Source organism: Zonotrichia albicollis, chromosome 4, assembly GCF_047830755.1.
Source record: "Zonotrichia albicollis isolate bZonAlb1 chromosome 4, bZonAlb1.hap1, whole genome shotgun sequence".
NCBI lineage: Eukaryota > Metazoa > Chordata > Aves > Passeriformes > Passerellidae > Zonotrichia > Zonotrichia albicollis.
The window spans coordinates 47,118,872-47,136,067 of NC_133822.1; the positions used below are offsets into that span (position 1 = coordinate 47,118,872).

General features: G+C 41.6%; 2 protein-coding genes across 3 annotated transcripts in view; both read left to right on the forward strand.

Moving 5' to 3' along the window:
- NAP1L1 (nucleosome assembly protein 1 like 1) overlaps positions 1-7,090 on the forward strand; it is a 29,667-nt gene extending 22,577 nt beyond the window's left edge. For both annotated transcript variants that reach the window (XM_074539708.1, XM_074539707.1), the window contains exons 12-15: positions 803-925; positions 2,048-2,080; positions 2,509-2,559; positions 4,324-7,090. In XM_074539708.1, coding sequence (XP_074395809.1) covers positions 803-925; positions 2,048-2,080; positions 2,509-2,559; positions 4,324-4,359 — 243 coding nt within the window. In that variant the 3' untranslated portion in view covers positions 4,360-7,090. The remainder of the gene's footprint in view (positions 1-802; positions 926-2,047; positions 2,081-2,508; positions 2,560-4,323) is intronic.
- Positions 7,091-12,036: 4,946 nt separating this feature from the next.
- Positions 12,037-16,491, forward strand: PHLDA1 (pleckstrin homology like domain family A member 1). Its single transcript, XM_074539709.1, has 2 exons — positions 12,037-12,635; positions 12,733-16,491. Exon 1 carries the CDS (start codon positions 12,181-12,183, stop codon positions 12,628-12,630), a length of 450 nt encoding a protein of 149 aa, XP_074395810.1. The 5' UTR covers positions 12,037-12,180; the 3' UTR covers positions 12,631-12,635; positions 12,733-16,491.
- The last annotated feature ends 705 nt before the right edge of the window (positions 16,492-17,196 follow it).

Genomic DNA, 17,196 nt, shown 5'->3' on the forward strand with positions numbered 1-17,196 from the left:
GTATCCAGTTTGTGTTTTATTCTGTTAAATTTTCTCAAGCTGTTAACTCTTGAAAGTAATAAAACAGGAACAGAAAACTGCAAGAGCCTGCTTTTCTGTGTGCTCACTATGGTAATAACCCATCGTTTTTGTAACGAGAAAAACTACCAAAAATACTTAACAGTAGGGAATATATTATGCAGTTTGAGTAAGAAATATGAAATTAAAGCTTCCAGAGGCATGCTGTATGAACTCTAGTTGGCATGAAGACCAAAAACTGTATGTTCATAACATTTAGAAAAACAAAAAGTAATTGCTCAGATGGGTGACAGCAGAACACTTGGTATGAAAACAAGAGGAGTGCAAGTCTCAGATTGGATCAGAGAGCGTTTTGAAGTGTTCAAGTGCTTCAGTAGTGGCTTTGTCTTATGGGAATCAAGGGGATGCACTGTAGGAATCAGAAGTAGGTTGTGAAATCTTTATTGTGATAGGCTTACCTGGCTATTGTTCACTTATTTAAGAGTATTGTGCATATGAACTGAAAGTCTCTGGGAGATATTAAATAATCTTTATACTTGGAATAAAAGAAACTCCAGAATGGTATATAATTAGGCTTTCTGAACCTCCCTGTATAATGTAGGTGGGCTGTTCAGAGTGTCGAGCTTGGCTCCTCAGGTTTAGTTCTCTAAAGCAGCTCCTGGAACAAAAAAATCAGTAATGGGATCTGTATAAATCTGACCCACATCAAAACCATGTAACTTGTGTGTATATATCAAAAGTAGCTACCATCTTATAGTTTAGGAAATAATACTGTTTTCTGCAGGATGATGATTCCGAGGCAATCCTTGCTGCAGACTTTGAAATAGGTCACTTCTTGCGTGAACGTATAGTGCCCCGGTCAGTACTGTACTTCACTGGAGAAGCTATTGAAGATGATGATGATGACGTAAGTATAATATTCATTCAGAGCACTAAAAACCTTCAAATAATGCTGTTTCATGCTTGAGTAATTTCTTACATTGGTATCTTTAGAATGGGATGTTAGTTGCAGCAGACCTTCCTAGATTGTTCAGGAAGAGCAGTATAAAAATAATTCTTCTTTGAAGTAGTGACTTCAGAGTTTTTTGGCAAAAGCAATGGTAGAAGCTGATCATCTAGAGGATGCCATAGTAGCATTTTGTATTTAAGGCATTCCTAGAGAAGTGTACCCAATACTTTGTGGAACTGTAATGAACTGCCAGAGAACAAATGAGACTTTTTCTAGCTGCTAAGCCTGTTCTTTGTGCTTACAGTGACATTGGGCTATGAAGTTTTCAAGTCTCGTCCTTTCAAAAGTACTCTCTTACTTTAAAAAAAAAAAGCTAGATAAGCACATTCAAAGCATGCCAAAATAATCAAAGCAAGTTCTGCAAAAGCTTAAGTGTTTTAAAAGAGCTAAGCTTGAAATTGTCAAAACGTGAGACCTCAGAACTTTATACAGGTATAAAAGATTTTTTCTGTCGCAGCCTCGGCTAAACAAGAACAGTTTGACTGTTAAGATGGCTTAGATATATGCCATCTTAAAAAGAAATGTTTAGAATCTAAACTGTTGTCCCTCGTTGCAAAAGCTTGGCTGGGGCTGTGGAGGAGGGAGGTACTGACAGGACGGGCTGCTTTGGGCTCCGCTGTCCCCTGCTGTCCCCCAGTGGTACCGCAGGGCAGTCAGCTCCTCCCGGGCTGCACGGAACGGGGACAGTCTGCTCTGCCGGAGCTCACTGGGGGAAGTTGAACATTGCTCATGCTAATGCACAAAGTGTTTTTAAATCTGACAGACACAGGAGCTTCTTGGTTCAAATTAAAAGAGTCTAGATTTAGATTAGGTTGGATGAGACTCTGAGCAACCTGGTCTAGTGGAAGGTTTCCCTGCCCATGGCAGGGTGGTTAGAGCTGATGACCCTCAAGGCCCCGTCCACCCCAAACCATTGTATGATTCTCTTAAGATCACAATATGGAGTGGTCTCTGGCATTTACTTGAGCGATAGATAGCTGCATTTATGAAATTATCAAAACTATTTATTTTCTTTTCTAGTATGATGAAGAAGGTGAAGAGGCAGATGATGAGGTAAGATGACAGATGCCCCTGATTAAAATAGTTTACGTGTTGTAGTTTGTTATCTAGAATAAGAGTTCCTTTAGTTTTTGAGTGCTGTGGACACTAAGAATTACTTCTGAAATAAGATAAAACATACTGTTTGGTGGATCTCAGATGAATAATTTAAAAAACCCAAAAAACAAAACAAACAACCAGCAAGACAACAGCAACAAAAAAAAAACCCAAACCAAGCTAAGACAGCCTTCAAGGTATCTTAAAAATTAGGCTGCCGCTGATTTCAAAAGATACACATTATTGGAGGATAAACTAATACAATATGTATAACATAAAGTGGTAATGGATGTATTTCTGAGTACAGTTTAATCTTAATTTTCATGAAAATGGCTCCGGAAGCTGAATGTGGTTAAGCTAGAGAAATATGAAGTGTTTTTTTTCAGGAGGGAGAAGAAGAAGCAGATGAAGAAAATGATCCTGATTATGAACCAAAAGTAAGACATTAAAATGAATGTTTAAAGTTTGTGTATGCGTAGAGACATTTAAAATTTTATGTGTGTTGAATCTTGATTTTAGATTAAGTATTTAACCAATAGTTTCTATGGGTGAGCATGTTTTGTTTTGAGTGTTTTGAGACTGTTTTGGGCCTAATTCTGACAGAGTAGAATTGGTAGAGAAACTTTGTAAAAGTCCTTTCTCCAGGAGTCATTTTGTAAAAGTAACTTTTGGCTTTGAGCATTGAGGTTAGTCAGGCTTGGTTTTCTATAAACTTGTCTTGCACCAATTTGCTGCCTAATGAACATTGCAAAATGGTTGTAAGGACATGGAGAGAATTGTGTCATCCAGCTTCAGTTTTTGGGGGCTTGCTACAAGCTGGCTCTGGCACAGGTTTTCCCAGCAGAATACAAAATACGCTCTTTCATGTTAGGTCAATGGCAAATCTTTCATTGTTTGAGATAGCAGAAGTCAAGGTTCAGCAATGCATCTACAGCCAAGTCCTAAAATGTGAACAGCCCCAAGAGCAACTGGAAGCTTTCTTATTCCATGAGAAGGGAAAAATCATTAATCAGACTGGAAAAACAATTGTGAGCCACTCAATTCATAGCTTTTTGATAGCTGAGATAAAGGAGCCTCTGGCCACATGAAAGCATCTGATGTGGCAGGTGAAAGTTGCAATCATGAAGTCTGAAGTGCTCCAAAATGCCTGTTGTTAAAAGGGCTTGTCATTTCAAATTAGTGTTTTTCAGTAGGAATGGCTTGAGCTGCTATCAAAGTACTGTTGAGAAAATTACATTAATCTTAGCTTTGTACATAGAAAGGCAGGGTACAAACTTGTGATCAAAATGTGCAGCCATCTTGGTGATGTTTGATCTGCTGTAGTGTATTCAGATTGGTTCCTAGTCAAGAAAGTTTTGAAATCCAAATGAAACAGCTGCAAGTTGGACTTATTTCCACCATTTCAGATTGCTTTTCTCCGTGAAACAAAACTGAGAAAGGGCAAGACTAGGCTCAGAGTGCTGCTCAAAGGCTGGAGGTAGTAGTAGTGCTATAGTGGTGTACCAGCTGATCTCAGGCTGTAAGCCAGCTGAATTTATTGAAGCACTGTGCTCCTAGAATAGCTATCCAGACCAGGGAAGGTGATGAAGTAAAATCTGCAACTGAACTCTGCCCCTCCCAAAAACTTTCTTGAATTCCCATATTACTGTGACTGTGATTCCCATATACAGGCTGCCTGTTTCACAAACAGAAGTTTTCCATGTTAGAATTTTTAAACTGGAATTTATTGCAAAAGATGCTTCCAGGGCATTAGGAACTGTGATTTGGCATTTCATTGCATTGCTGTACAGTGTCTTCTGGCATAAGGCCATGCTCTTGTTACCACCCATAGGAAGTTTCTTTTGTCTCAAACTGTGAAGAGGGTCTGCATGCTTCTTCTGAGCTTGATTGTTTGTTGCTGCACCTCACTCTTCTCCTTTTTCCAGTTACAGTGTCTTTTAGAGTACTTCACCACACTTAGTTCTGAACAGGTTTTTATTCTGGATTGTATCCTGATGTGCCAACAAAGCCAGAATAAATGCAGTGTGGATTTGGCTGCATCCAATGACGGTAGTGTTGCAAATGCTAGACAATTAGTGCAAGGGATAAGATGGAAGAACTTCAGAAGAATATTGCAGCTTGAGAAAGCATGCTTAGCAATATTGATAGTTCTTCTTAAATACTGTTTCTCTAAACTGTATTTCCTTTTTTTTTTTCAACAGAAGGATCAAAACCCAGCAGAATGCAAGCAGCAGTGAAGCAGTGTGTCTGTGGCCTTGAGGATTACCTGCACTGTAATAGCCTAAACACAACTATTAGTTACTTACAGCCTTATGTTTTGTATCTTGGTAGAATTAAGTAACCAATTTGTTAAAAAAAGAAATCGAACACTTAAGAACCAGTTTAAAATGTAGGTTCAATCTACCTAGCATTTTAACAGTATAATTTTCTGCCAATATGTAGAATGCAGTAAATGCCCTAAAGCATGAATGTTAATTCATTGCTACATAGTTTGGTTCTTGTGAAGTCTTTGTCATGTAGCTATTAGACTGCAGCTGTGAAGATGATCAGAACTGTTAACTGAGACCAATATTTGTTTAGAGAAAACTCTCTCCTGAAGAACCAACCAAAGTATTTTTTCAGCCCAGTAGTCTGAACGGGTTTAAGTCTGCTTGCACTAGCTGTGCCTTCATTACTTTGTTATAGAAATGGCAGTGACTTGTACTAACAGAGATGATGATGCATTTTGAATTTGACTACTTGAGAAGACTAGTATAACTTGTTTTAATTTCCTGACGAGATCACATTTAAACATTCATAACTGTCAGCTTGTTTATGCTATGGGTTTTGTATTTTATGTGACATAGTGATCTACAAAAGAAACCTAGTCATATTAGGGTTATTGTTTACCACAGGGGTGTGAATAAAACCTTGTATTTTAAGAAGCTAGTCTTGTTTTATTACTTGTGTATCTGCATGTGTAAACTGGTAATGCATATCTTACATGCTGCAGTTCATGTTTTACTAGAAAAAAAAGCTGATAATTACTGAAAAGTAAATTATATAGCATTTGAAAAACAAACACAATAGTTTGGAAAGTTAGATCTATACTTTGCACTTGCAGTGTGATACTTGTGAATCTGAGCTCAATGTTTCAGTGATTGGTCCACACTGCCATTTTAGAGAAGACAAGTTCTTAGAAGTGGGGCTAGATCTGATAAAGGACTTCGGTGCTGCTGTGCCTGACCCTAAGGCATTGCCTATTAGTATGAAATCTGGAGCGAAGTGCCTTGGATTTTCAGTCTGTGTAGATGGAGCTAGGTGGTCCTGTGCAAAGCATGCCCTGCAGTCAAAGGGAGTGCTGGCAACACATGGCTGTATTCTAGTTTGTCCTCACTGTGTCAAACATCTATGAGGAAACCAACCCAAAGAAATTCTGCTTTCTTCACCTAATGTTCTGTTCACTGTGCTTGTGTTTGCACATTCTGGTTCATACTTTGTCCATATTGGATATTTTTGTCAGTTGAAACACATGGGCTAGAAGATCTTTCTCGTCTCATTCTTACCTTGCCTGTAGCCTAGCAGTGGAGGTGCTTGGTGAGATGTGTATTTAAACATACTGAGCTGAAGGAGGCTGTGAACTGATGTATTCTGAGTTTTGCTGGTCAGTAGCATGCTAGTATAGTCCATGCTGTCTTGTCCTTCACACAACTAAATATATATTCTAATCTTCTAAGCAAGTAGATAGCTTTTTCGGGGATGGAATAGTCCTTGTAGTGTTGGAAATTGATCTATTTCTGCAGTAGCTACTGTTTTTTGTGCCACTTACACACCTAGCCATAAAGGTTTTAACAGAGCAGGGCAAGGAGGAGGCAATGACCACGTGAGGATAGGGCTGATGGAAGAGTTTCTGTAGCATGTCTCTTCCCTGGAGGGTAAGTAATACAGAATGAAGCTTATCCCAAGTGCCCTTCTAAATCCTCAGCCCCCCTCAAGAAGATGTGGATCTAGTGTCCTCTCACTAAAATGTTTTAGTTTTGTTATTGATTTTTCTTTTTAATTCCTTGAAGGCCTAAATACCACACTGCTTCATTTCAGAATCCCTGTCAGGCTTCTCCTCTCCAGGTATCTGTGGATTTGGGAGAAGGAGCTCATTATCTATAGCTGTATGTAAAGCAGGACCATTGAAGCTGTGATGTTAGGAGGTGGTTTTTAGGTAACACAGATCATAGCATAGAAAAAGCAGTTATGAAAGGTTAACAAATACTCTCAGTAGCTATGTGTTAAAGTAGATATGGTTGTGTTTTTTGTGCTATCAGAATATGCTTATGCTTATCCTTTATCCCTGACCCTGCCAGGTGTTTGGGTTTCACATGATCTCTTCTCTAAACATCTCCCAAGATTAGGTTTCAGCTTGAGGACATGTAGAGACCAAACTGTGATGGTATGTTCTGAGCTTGAAAAGTCATTAGGATGGGGCTTTGGAGTTCATACATCTGGATATGGGAAGTCTCTGAAGTCCTTACTTAGATCTAGCCCATTTTTGCTAACAGCATCTGGTAATTGTATTTTTAAAAGAAAATTAACTCTTAAAAGTTGTAAGTTTCAAAATTCACTACTTAACAAATTTGGCTTGCTTTTTGATTACTTTCTCATGTAACACCTTCATAACATACAATGGGATACAATATTTGAGAAGGGGAGTTGTTAGATGCACACCTGCAGCCTGCAAGATCCAGGGTCATGAATGCATCCTATTGACAGATTTTGGTAAGCTTCTCTCCAGAATGACATGCTAGTTCTAAATCAGCAGTTCTTGTGCTCTCCAGACTGCAGCAAAAAGAAGAATATAAATGAGGTGCCAGTTCTTATGGCATTGGTTAAATTAAAACTGTTCTGGTGCTTACTGTAGTTTTGTTATTAATGACACTCTTGTTTAGCAGTTCTGAAAGGCAGTATGTAGCAGGAACATTAAACTTTCAACATTGATTGGAGTGTCGTGACTCATTCTTTTCACTTTTCATTTATACCAGGTGTAGAGAATCTCCTCTAATATTTGAGGAGGGTAATTTACCTTGTTAACAGGCTCTGGCTGGGAAAATGTGTCACTGAAATAGGAACTGCTGTCTTTGGCAGCAGTTGCAGAAATGCACCATAATTTAACAGCTGTGTAAATAGTGTCTTCTGTCCAGTTTTGTTTGCTGTATTGAAGGGAGAATTATTGGAGGGGTGGGAAAGTGGGAGGTGGGTGAGGAAAGAGGAGAGAATTAAGTGAGACTTTGGATGACAGGGAAGGGGTTTTTGGGGCTTATGCTTGGTGGAGTCGGAGGCTTCTTTGCAATTCTTTCATAATTGCTTTTAGCAATCTAGATTAGATTAGAACTGAGGAGTTTGCCTGTCTGAAACAACTTTGTTCATGTTAAAAAAAAGTAAAAAAATACAGCATCTTGAAATAAAGGAGCCCAGATTTAAGCTTAGCATTCCAAAGTTTTAATTTTTGGAGTTAGAAGTGGTAGAAGTTTACTTTTTGGTGCAGTTAGAAGTGTTATCTTGGATTATTTGAACACTGGGCATAGCAACACTGCTTACTAGTGTCTCCTAGCTTCATAAGCTTGGATGCTCTTCTGGGTTATTGAAATTGATGTTCCTGAAACTAATAGCTGATACTGTAATTCTGCAAGGTTTTGCTTTTTAAGTGGAAAAAGCCAGCAGAATGTAGAAAACTGGAGAGAATTAATGTGTTCACCTTCAAGCTGATACTCAAAACTTCCCCTGTGTTTCAGGGCCCATTGTTAGCCTGATGTGGAAATTGATAGAAAACGTATATGCAGATGAATGATTAACCCTTCTGCTAAAGGTTTCCTATTTCCAAAGGTGTCTATGCAGCAGCTGTTTACCAAATGCCTTCTTTTGGGCAGAGGATTGTGCTGTGACACTCAGCAGCTTAAGGAAGCAAAATACGACACCCTTCAGTACAAAAGGGATAGCCTGATAATGAAAGCATGAATAGCCTTGATGGTCTGCTAGGTTGGGTCCAGAGCCACATGGATGTTGGAGTAGGTAGACTCAGCTCTACAGCACTTTCTCTTTTTTTTCTGTACAGATTTGGTCTTCTCTAATCCAAGATTTTTACAGTTCAGAGAAGTTGCAACCATATGTCCATTTTCATTTCTTAATAGTTGCTCAGTAACCTGTTTGAGGTTCCCCACAACATCAAGAGGATGTTGAAAGAATTGACTTTTAATTGGTAATGCTTGCCTAAATTGAGCATAAATTATCTACTGAAAATAATACAGTCTTCTATACACTAACAAGAAGAGGTAGAAATTTGTCCATGTGACATTTGTCTCATTGCTCTTAAAAATCCCCTTGTCAGACCTTTGCTCAGGCCTGGTAGTGTTTCACATCACTGTGATGTGAAACTCCGCATCTCAGCTTTTGTAGGGAGATCAGAGTGAGTAAAGCAGACAAGATAGGGTACACCAGGCACAGACAAGCTGTTTATTCCATATTTTTCTGTGCCTGTGTACACCAGGGACAGGCAGACAAGGTTTGAGAGGCTGTGGCAGAAGGGCTCTTGTGTTCGCAGGTGTCTGACTAAAGCCTGTGAATTGTCAACACAAGTTGGCTCTGCAGCTGCAGGAGGGGCTGAGTCCTGAACTTTCTCTTATGAGCTTTGCTTCTGTGTGCTCGTGTTGGCAAGTAATTGCTCAAATTTACATTTGCCCTGTAGTGGAGAAACTGTTCTGAACTCATAGCATGTTTTACTGCAGTGGTCAAATTTGAGAACCTTAAAAGCTCCTTTACAGCCTAGTTTGTCTCTACAATGTGTGAGCTTAAGTTGGAATATTTTTGGAAAACCACTGCCTTGGAAGTGCTGCAAAGGACTTTGAAAAAGCCAGGCTGGAGAAGCTGCTATGCCAATAGCTGGTGAATTGCCTGCAGTTTATTTATTTGGTACTTCCAGGGGTTTTAGGGAATGCTAAGGCCTGGCACAGTGTGGTTGTTAGTTATGGTAAATGTTTCATTTATGCTTCATTTACTGAGGGGTATATACAGGTATCTGTGAGATGGAGTTGCTGACAGGAAAGGTCTACACCCAAGGTCACTTTTTCAGACTGTAGTGTTTTAGGTTTGACAGTAGGAGGCATCTTCACATCAGCTATTTCTGGAATGGCTGCAGAACCTGCCTGGTATTTACTGAAACCTTAGTAATGGTAGCAGATGTGAAGCATTTTATATAAATGCAATGGTTTAAATATGTATTTCAAGAAAAGTAATGTAAAATCTGAGTGTGGTATTGTAGTGTGCCTAGCTGTTGAATGTGGTTTCTCAAAATAGTAATGCAAGAAACATTTGCATAAGTTCAGTTATGACTTGCATCTAGGAAAACAAAGTTTGTTATTCTTTACTGGCAAATTCTGCACAATATTTAATTTTATCGTGGAACTGTCAGTATTTCATCTGCACTAGTCTTGTAGCTTTTGACTGATCTGGATTTTTTGGTCAAACATAGTGTTTTAAGTGGCTGTTAATACTTGCTGGCTTACAGAGTACAAATTTAAATGAATGTTTTGCGTGTTTGCTTCTGACCACATGCTTAGGTGAATTTCACCGGGAATAAAGAGTGTGCTGTGAGTCTGTATATTAGAGTATGTCCATCAGTGTTTGGAGTTGGGTTCAAAATCTGACATTCAGTGCTTTGTCATGGAAAGGTGAAGTAGAATGAATTTAGCCTCTTTCTCCTGTATGTTTGATGAAAATATTGGCCTTCCACACTAGTCTCCATTTTTTCATATGATTAATTGCAGTTTACTGTCAGTACTGAGAACGAGAAAAAGCTCACCTTAAATTATACAGATACAGGCTGTGTGTTAATGTCCTTAAGTGTTACAGTGCAGTGTTGTGGGGTGGGGGCAGAGTTTTTTGAGTGCTGTTACAGTGTAACATGGCACTCTCAAATCAAATGTGATTTTCCTCACTACTGGTTAGTGCATTTACCTGGAATTAAATGGCTATTTGCTTACAGCAGTGGAGCAGCAACCAAAACTGAACAGGTGAATTGTTAGAAATTGGTCTTCTGTTGGTTTAGCCTAGTGTCCTATGCCTTACATAACCTCAGTATTTTATTAAGCTGCTCTATCTATATAGGTGAATGCATTTTAATCTGTTTGCTTTAGTAGGAGAGTTTCAAGATAGTGTGTCACATGAGCAGAGACCTCATCAGGAGCAAAGAAATCGGTGCAAAACACAGGTGAAAAGGCAGGAATTCTCTTACATTGCTCAAACTGTTTTTGAGGTACCTTGTATTTGCACAGTCAGCTGGAGACACAGATATTTGTGCAAGGAATTTAGGTTCAAATGGCTGTGAACTGCTGGTGGAGGCAATTGGTGAATGGTGTTCAGATCTTCTGAAAATCAGCATATGCCACTGTTAAAATAGGCATAAAATGGTTATGAGAATGGATAGACTGTAAGATACAGTTCATTCAGCTCTAAGGAGAAGGGACTATTCTTTATATAAATGGATGGTTTAGGATATTGATTTCTTTTTCTGCCTAATTTATGGCTAGTCAAGTTGCCTTTGTTCCTGAGTGTTTTCCAGTTACCTCAAAAAGGGTAAACCAGCTAAATTTTAATTGCTTTTATTGCCTTAAATTGTTTACCCCTCAGCAGTTTATCAAAATTACCTTTGAACTTCAAGAGGAAAAGATTATAAGAGGAAATCCTTTTTAAAATGTTATCAGAAATAAACTCCATTGACGCTATCATCATTCTTGATTTTTTTTCTCTAATCTGTTAGAACACAGCACATGCTGCAGCATGATCTGCCTCCTAGCTGCCAAGATTAGTGTGAGAAGAGTTTTTTTATGGCCATGATAAATGTATGTTTAAAAACAGTGCTCTCAGACATAGTATGAAACTTCTAGCATTCAGTTTACATTGGCTTTGTCAGCCAAATTCAGCTATGTGGGATTTTGATTTACATCTAATACATCAGAGGATTAAGAATGAAACAGTTTCATATTAACCTTAGGTCACTTTACTTTTCTACTCATTTATTCAAAAGCTAACCTCGGGGGATAATCCAAACAATAAGCAAATATGTGGCAAAAAAGCAGAGTGATAAAAATGCTCTTAGCTCCTTGCCAGTTTGATTTTGTTTGGTTGGTTTATTTTTTCCCCAAGTCTGTTTTTGCAATTTCCATGCATTGAGGTCCTGCTGTTTCCTTAGGGCAGTGGTACAGATGTCTTTTTTTAGACATTACTCAAACTGCTGCAGAAGGTAAAGATTTATTTTATATGTACAGTTGAAGCTGCTTCTCCCCAGGCCAGGGTAGGAATCAAGCTCTTGTACCGGTTCTTTCAGGCTTTCTTTTGTTTAATGGGGCGATGATCGCTTAAATATCAGGGTTCCGCTGGAAACTGGCAGTCTTTTACTGGGCTTGAATCGAAAACATGCAGAAGAGGGCCCTTTACTGCTCCTGCCCAAGAAGGCAGGATGAGGAACTACATTTCAACTAAATAGTGCGGGAACACCCCGAGGAAGGCAAAGGAGCACTTTGGGGCATTTGCCGTGTCCTGGTATTCTCCGTGTATCATTCTAGCGCTGGTTGATACGGCGGGGATCCCCTTCCCTCCGCAGCCGTGCGGTGCCGTAGCCCTGGGCGGGGCGCCGGGCCGGGCTCGCTGCCGGGGAGCGCAGCCCCCGCCCCGCCCCGCCCGGCGGGCGGCCCCGCCGCGCCTCCGGCCCCGCTGCTCGCACCGCGCTGGGCTTCCCCGCGGCCGGCGGGCGGGAGGAGCCGCTCTTTCCGCTGGGTGTCACTCTGGGGTGGGAGAGGCGCATTCAAAAGCGGGAGGGGAGGGAAAAGCCCGCCGACAACCCCGGCCGCCCGCACCGGCAGCGCCCGCCGCTCGCCACGCCGCGGCACGGGCGGCAGCCGCTCCGCTTCCTGCGGGCCGGGGCGCTCCCGGCCCTCCGCCTCGGAGCCGGCGCCCGGCGGAGAGTGCTCGGCTGGTGCCGCCTGCACCCCGAGCCCAGCCCCTGCGGGCGGAGGCCGTCGAACCCTTCCAGAAGGATGCTGGAGAGCGGCTGTAAGGCGGTGAAGGAGGGCATGCTGGAGAAGAGGAGCGACGGGCTGCTGCAGCTCTGGAAGAAGAAGCGCTGTATCCTCACCGAGGAGGGGCTGCTCCTCATCCCCCCCAAGCACCCCCCGCCGCCGCAGCAGCAGCAGCAGCCGGCCGAGCCGGCGGCCAAGATTAAGGAGCTTCACTTCTCCAACATGAAGACGGTGGACTGCGTGGAGCGGAAGGGCAAGTACGTGTACTTCACGGTGGTGATGGCCGAGGGGAAGGAGATCGACTTTCGGTGCGCCCAGGAGCAGGGCTGGAACGCGGCGATCACGCTGCAGATGGTGCAGTACAAGAACCGCCAGGCCATCCTGGCCGTGCGCTCCACCCGGCAGAAGCAGCAGCATCTGGCGGCGCCCCACGGGTCGCGGCTCCGCGGCGCCTCCAACTCCGCCTAGCGCAGGTACGGACCCGGCTCCGCCGCTCCGGCTCCGCGGGGCTGCCCGCCCCGGCCGCCTCTTCGCCTGACGGGTGCCCTGTGTGCTCTCTTCTCGCTGCAGGTCACGGTCACGGAGCGCTGCCGAGGAGAGGGACAGAGCGCGTTCGTGCCGGACCTGCCCCAGGGGCTCAGAAACTGGGCGGACGCCGGAGGTGCGGGTAGAGCGGAGAGAAGCGGCTCAAGAGCCCGAACCTCAGCCAGCTGCTGCTGCTGCTTTGCCGCCCTCGGTGCCGAGAAGCATTTCAAATCCATTATTTATGAACCTTGGAAAGGATCCTTTGGTGTGATGGGACTTCTAGGAGACATGATGTACTGTAACTTTATTTTAATGTATTTTATTTTATTTATTAGGGTTGTTTTCTTTTGGTTTTGTTTTCCTTTTTTTTTTTGTTTTGTTTAAGGCTTATTTGCAAGACATTTCTGAATGTAGGCCATATCAAAAAAGTAAAGGAAAAAAACAATATGCATGTAAGCTCCCTAAAAGAATGGAGAAGTTCTGGGTACTTTGACTGTGTGCAATTTGACAAAAAGTTATTAATCTTTTACCCAAACTACACTATATTCCACCAGCATGGAAAATGTGATGCGTGTTTCAAAATTTGGCTGAAACCTGTACTGCATATGAAACATATTTTCTCTAATGAGAACAAAAATTATAGACTGGGGCTTAATTGATTTTTTTTTAATATTAAACGTGGTGGAAGATGATAAAACGTTATTCATGCTTGGCTATTCAAAAAAGCAATGTTGCTTGTCATTCTGGGATTGAAACCAACCTGTTTAGTGTATGAGTTGAAGGAATCTGACCAACTTCTTTTGTGATACAGGAATCTGAGTTGGACTCCAGCTATCTGTGTGGTGTGCTTGCTCCTAGGCTGGTGGGCCAGGGCTGGGAAGTGTTCATGAATGTTTCTTAGCTTCCAAGTCCAGGGCTCCCTCTGCACGCTCAGTTTTCAGAGTGATCTGGACTCTGTGTTGCATTTTCATGGTGGTTTTTTAATGTCTTGCATTAAAGCAGTCTGTAGTTTAAAATTTTATGTATGTTTTAGCGTGCAAATGGATTATTTTGGTCACAGTTTTTATAAGCTGAAAGTTGCTCTCTAGCTGAGATGAACTAGATTAATTTTGGTGTTTAGCACTGTCAGATGTTGAGAGAGGCGTGCCATCTTGCCTCTAAAAACGTTGACGAAGCCATGAAGTTGGAAAACAAAGGGCTAATTGCACAGCTGGTGTGTGTTTCTCTGCCTCTTAGAAGTCAGTGGGGTTGGGCTGCCGATGCCGGCCGGAGCTCCTTGCCCGGTGCAGAGGAGGCCGTCGGGCACGGGCAGTGACATCTCCAGGACAGGGCCCTTCTGACGGTGGCTGCCTCACCTCGAGTGCTGCCGCTGCCCAGGTTCTCGGGTTTAAATGAAAGGGGGAGGCTGCAATGGGACAGAGCCATGTGGCCCATTATCTCTGGTCCAAAGTAAAATGTCAAAGCCATGGAGATATTTATTTTAGCTAGTGTGGTGAGGAAAATGGCTTTTGGCCCCTTTACAATTTACATTAATATAAACAAAATCTTTTAAAGCTACACATCCAACGCTTTTTGTGTAAATGACAAGAGCCTTAGATTCTTGGTGCAAGCTTGTTTCTGTCAGTGTTTAAAGCAAAAAGCTGATGTGATACTCAAAGGGAGATGTTAGAATTCACTATGGTGTCCCTCGGTCCCTTCCTCTGCCCTCTAAGATTAAGTCAGTCCTGTAAGGGAGTAAGTTGAGGTCTGTGCTAGCCCTTGTCTTTTGTTCCCTCCTCCAGGTGTCAGGGTCAGAGATCTGGACAAGTAAAGCATGGTATGGTGCAGATCAAAGCCCTGACAATGCTCTGTAGTTACTCCTGAGCACTTATTTTCAACCTGGCCCTGGCCAGGGCTGCGTGGTGAACTTGGGGTGGTGGATTACAGCTGTCCTAACTAACTAAATCACTATTTGGCCATTAATTGAAATCGAAGGTGCCCCTCATCTTCTAGGATTAGGTTCGCTGGCTTGGCAATCATAACACTGAATTTCCACTTCTCTGTACATCTGCCATTATCATTCTGCTAACGCTTGGATGTTAGAGCTGCAAGGGGATTCTCTAATGAGCTAGTCAGAGACTCACAAAATAGACTGTAATTTGGCTCCTCTCTTTACAGTGATTAACAACAGTTTACTGAGAAACTAATCCACCTTTTCAGGTATACAGATGTATTGCTGATCTCACCTACTAAAATACATTTTAGCCTACTGAAGGATAAATGTAACTGATGAGAATTAATTCCTATTTGATCAGAGACACATGTATTTCTCTGAGAGAGGCAGTTATTCTTGTCCTCGGTGGATGCAAGCCTCTATATGCCACAAAAGTCTGTGGCTGTAGTCTAAAGCTGAAATTTTACTGTTCTTCTGGAAGTACTTGTACTTTGAAAGCTAAAGATGATCATTTTAGTGAGAAAATTAACATGAAGGTATGAGGAAACTACATTCATTTCAAATTTGCTATTCTTTTTCACTGGTTAAAGTCAATACCCCGCTTTCATGTTTCTTGTTTCAGGTTGGTCTAAAGGAGGATCTGAAAACCTTTGGGACTGATGTAGTTCAACAAACTTTTGTTCCTTGTCATTGCCTGCTGTGTTACCTGTTTGGAAACTTTGGTGTCAGCCAGCCTCCTAGTGTGAGAGGTGGTCACATCACAAAATCTACCTTGATACCTCCAGCCTGAGTGGGTGGGATGGGTGTAAGGATCAAACTTTTCCCTCGTGTCTCCGAACTGTCTCCTGGAAACTGAATGGGAACAAATTGGCTGGGGTTCCCTGGGGACAGATGGACCATGTGGCTCATGCCCTGTCAGTGTAAATAAGGCTAAATTGTCTGATGGGGACAGTCTGACAGCTTTCTCACGCTCTGAATTCCATGGCGTGTGGGGATTTTAGGGCTTTGGGGTTTTGTTTTGTTGTTTTGTTTTGGTTTACTTTTTTTTTTTTTTCCCTTGACTGATAGTAATTTTAGACCAAGAAATTGTTTGATGTTATAAGAGGTACTTCTGGGGTTTTTTTCATCTTGCCCCTCTGTTACTACATCGTCTTCATTTGAACATCTGGATTTAATACTGTTACTGCATTGTAAGCAATGGCTATGAAAATGGGTTCAGCACAGCATGCTCCATCTTATTGGAGCTTTACAGATAAATAAAGTTGTCCTTCCTCTTCCAAAAAAAAAAAAAAAAACAAAAAACCCGGAAAGCAATCTGACAGCACATGGCTGAAGTAAATTCATTACAGAATAAACAAAAATGCTGGTAAAACATACACAGGCAAATGCTTGATATAGACAGCAAAAGTGGGAACAGCATTCATAAAAAGGTTAAAGTTACTTGTTGTAATAAAAAAGAAAAAAGTAATTAAGGGGTGGATTTAGCAAGAAAATCCAAGCTGTGACCAAGACAATTTAGGAACTGGGGCAAAAGGAAGACCAAGTGGATGCTGTTTCTGTGACATCCTGAAGTAATTCCTATTTTTAAGGTTCATGGTATTCAGATGCCAACTTCTGAATTATAGCTGCAGTGATGTACAAAATGTTTTCTAGCATATCCTCTTGTGAGCAGAAATACCAGTGTCGTCAAAAAAAATTTGTGTGTAAATATGACTCATAAATGATTTCTGAGAGATGTGATTTATTTTTCATATTTTTCAAGATACATTCCATTTCAAATAAAGAGGTATCTATTGAAAGAGCTCTCAATATGTTGGAAGAATGGTTGTTTTGTGGGCTATTTGTGATGATTAAAGCCTGGTATAAGCTTTTCCAATGTCTTAAGCTCAGTCTAAGAGCCTAAGAGGAACACTTTGAACCTGGGTAGGTACTCTCTGAAGACCCACTCAGATGCTCCAATTAATCTTTATATATATAGCACCATGATGAGATTCAGAGTCCTCAGTTTTGCTTCCTGCAGTGTGTGATGTGTGAACGCCCACACCAAGTGTAGCTGATTTCTGTAACACTCCGTGTCACAGTTCATGTACAGCAGGCCTTTGAGGCACAGAATTCAGGCTCATCACTGTCACCTGTAAATGCCGTGCTCTGTGTGACATTAGGAGGCCTTAAATGTGCCTTGTTTCTCTTTTTCTCAGATCTTAAGCACTATGATTGAATTGCAAGTAACCTGAAATGAATCCAGAAAAAAACCACTTCCACCATCTGGCATAAACTCTGATCTGTTCTTTTCTAGCTTCATGGGAAAAGAAATTAGGTGTAACAAGAAACATGTGCTGCTCTGGGCTCTCTGTAGTGCTGCAGCTGCTCAGATGTCTTGGACTCCCCTGATATGTATTTGTATGGCAGCAGGTCCTCATTTCCAAGCATCTGCTGAAGGTGCATTACTTTCAGGGACACAGGGTGCATTGACCTAGACATGTTGGTGCTGCTTGCCTTCACTGGGGAGATGTCAGTAACCTCTTCCATAAGAAGGCTTTTATTGTAAAAAGTACAAGTTCTCTTTTCAATAGCAA

What these genes read in the sequence shown, in the direction of transcription:
- PHLDA1 (XM_074539709.1), top strand. Translation starts at nt 12,181, where the DNA reads ATGCTGGAGAGCGGCTGTAAGGCGGTGAAGGAGGGCATGCTGGAGAAG.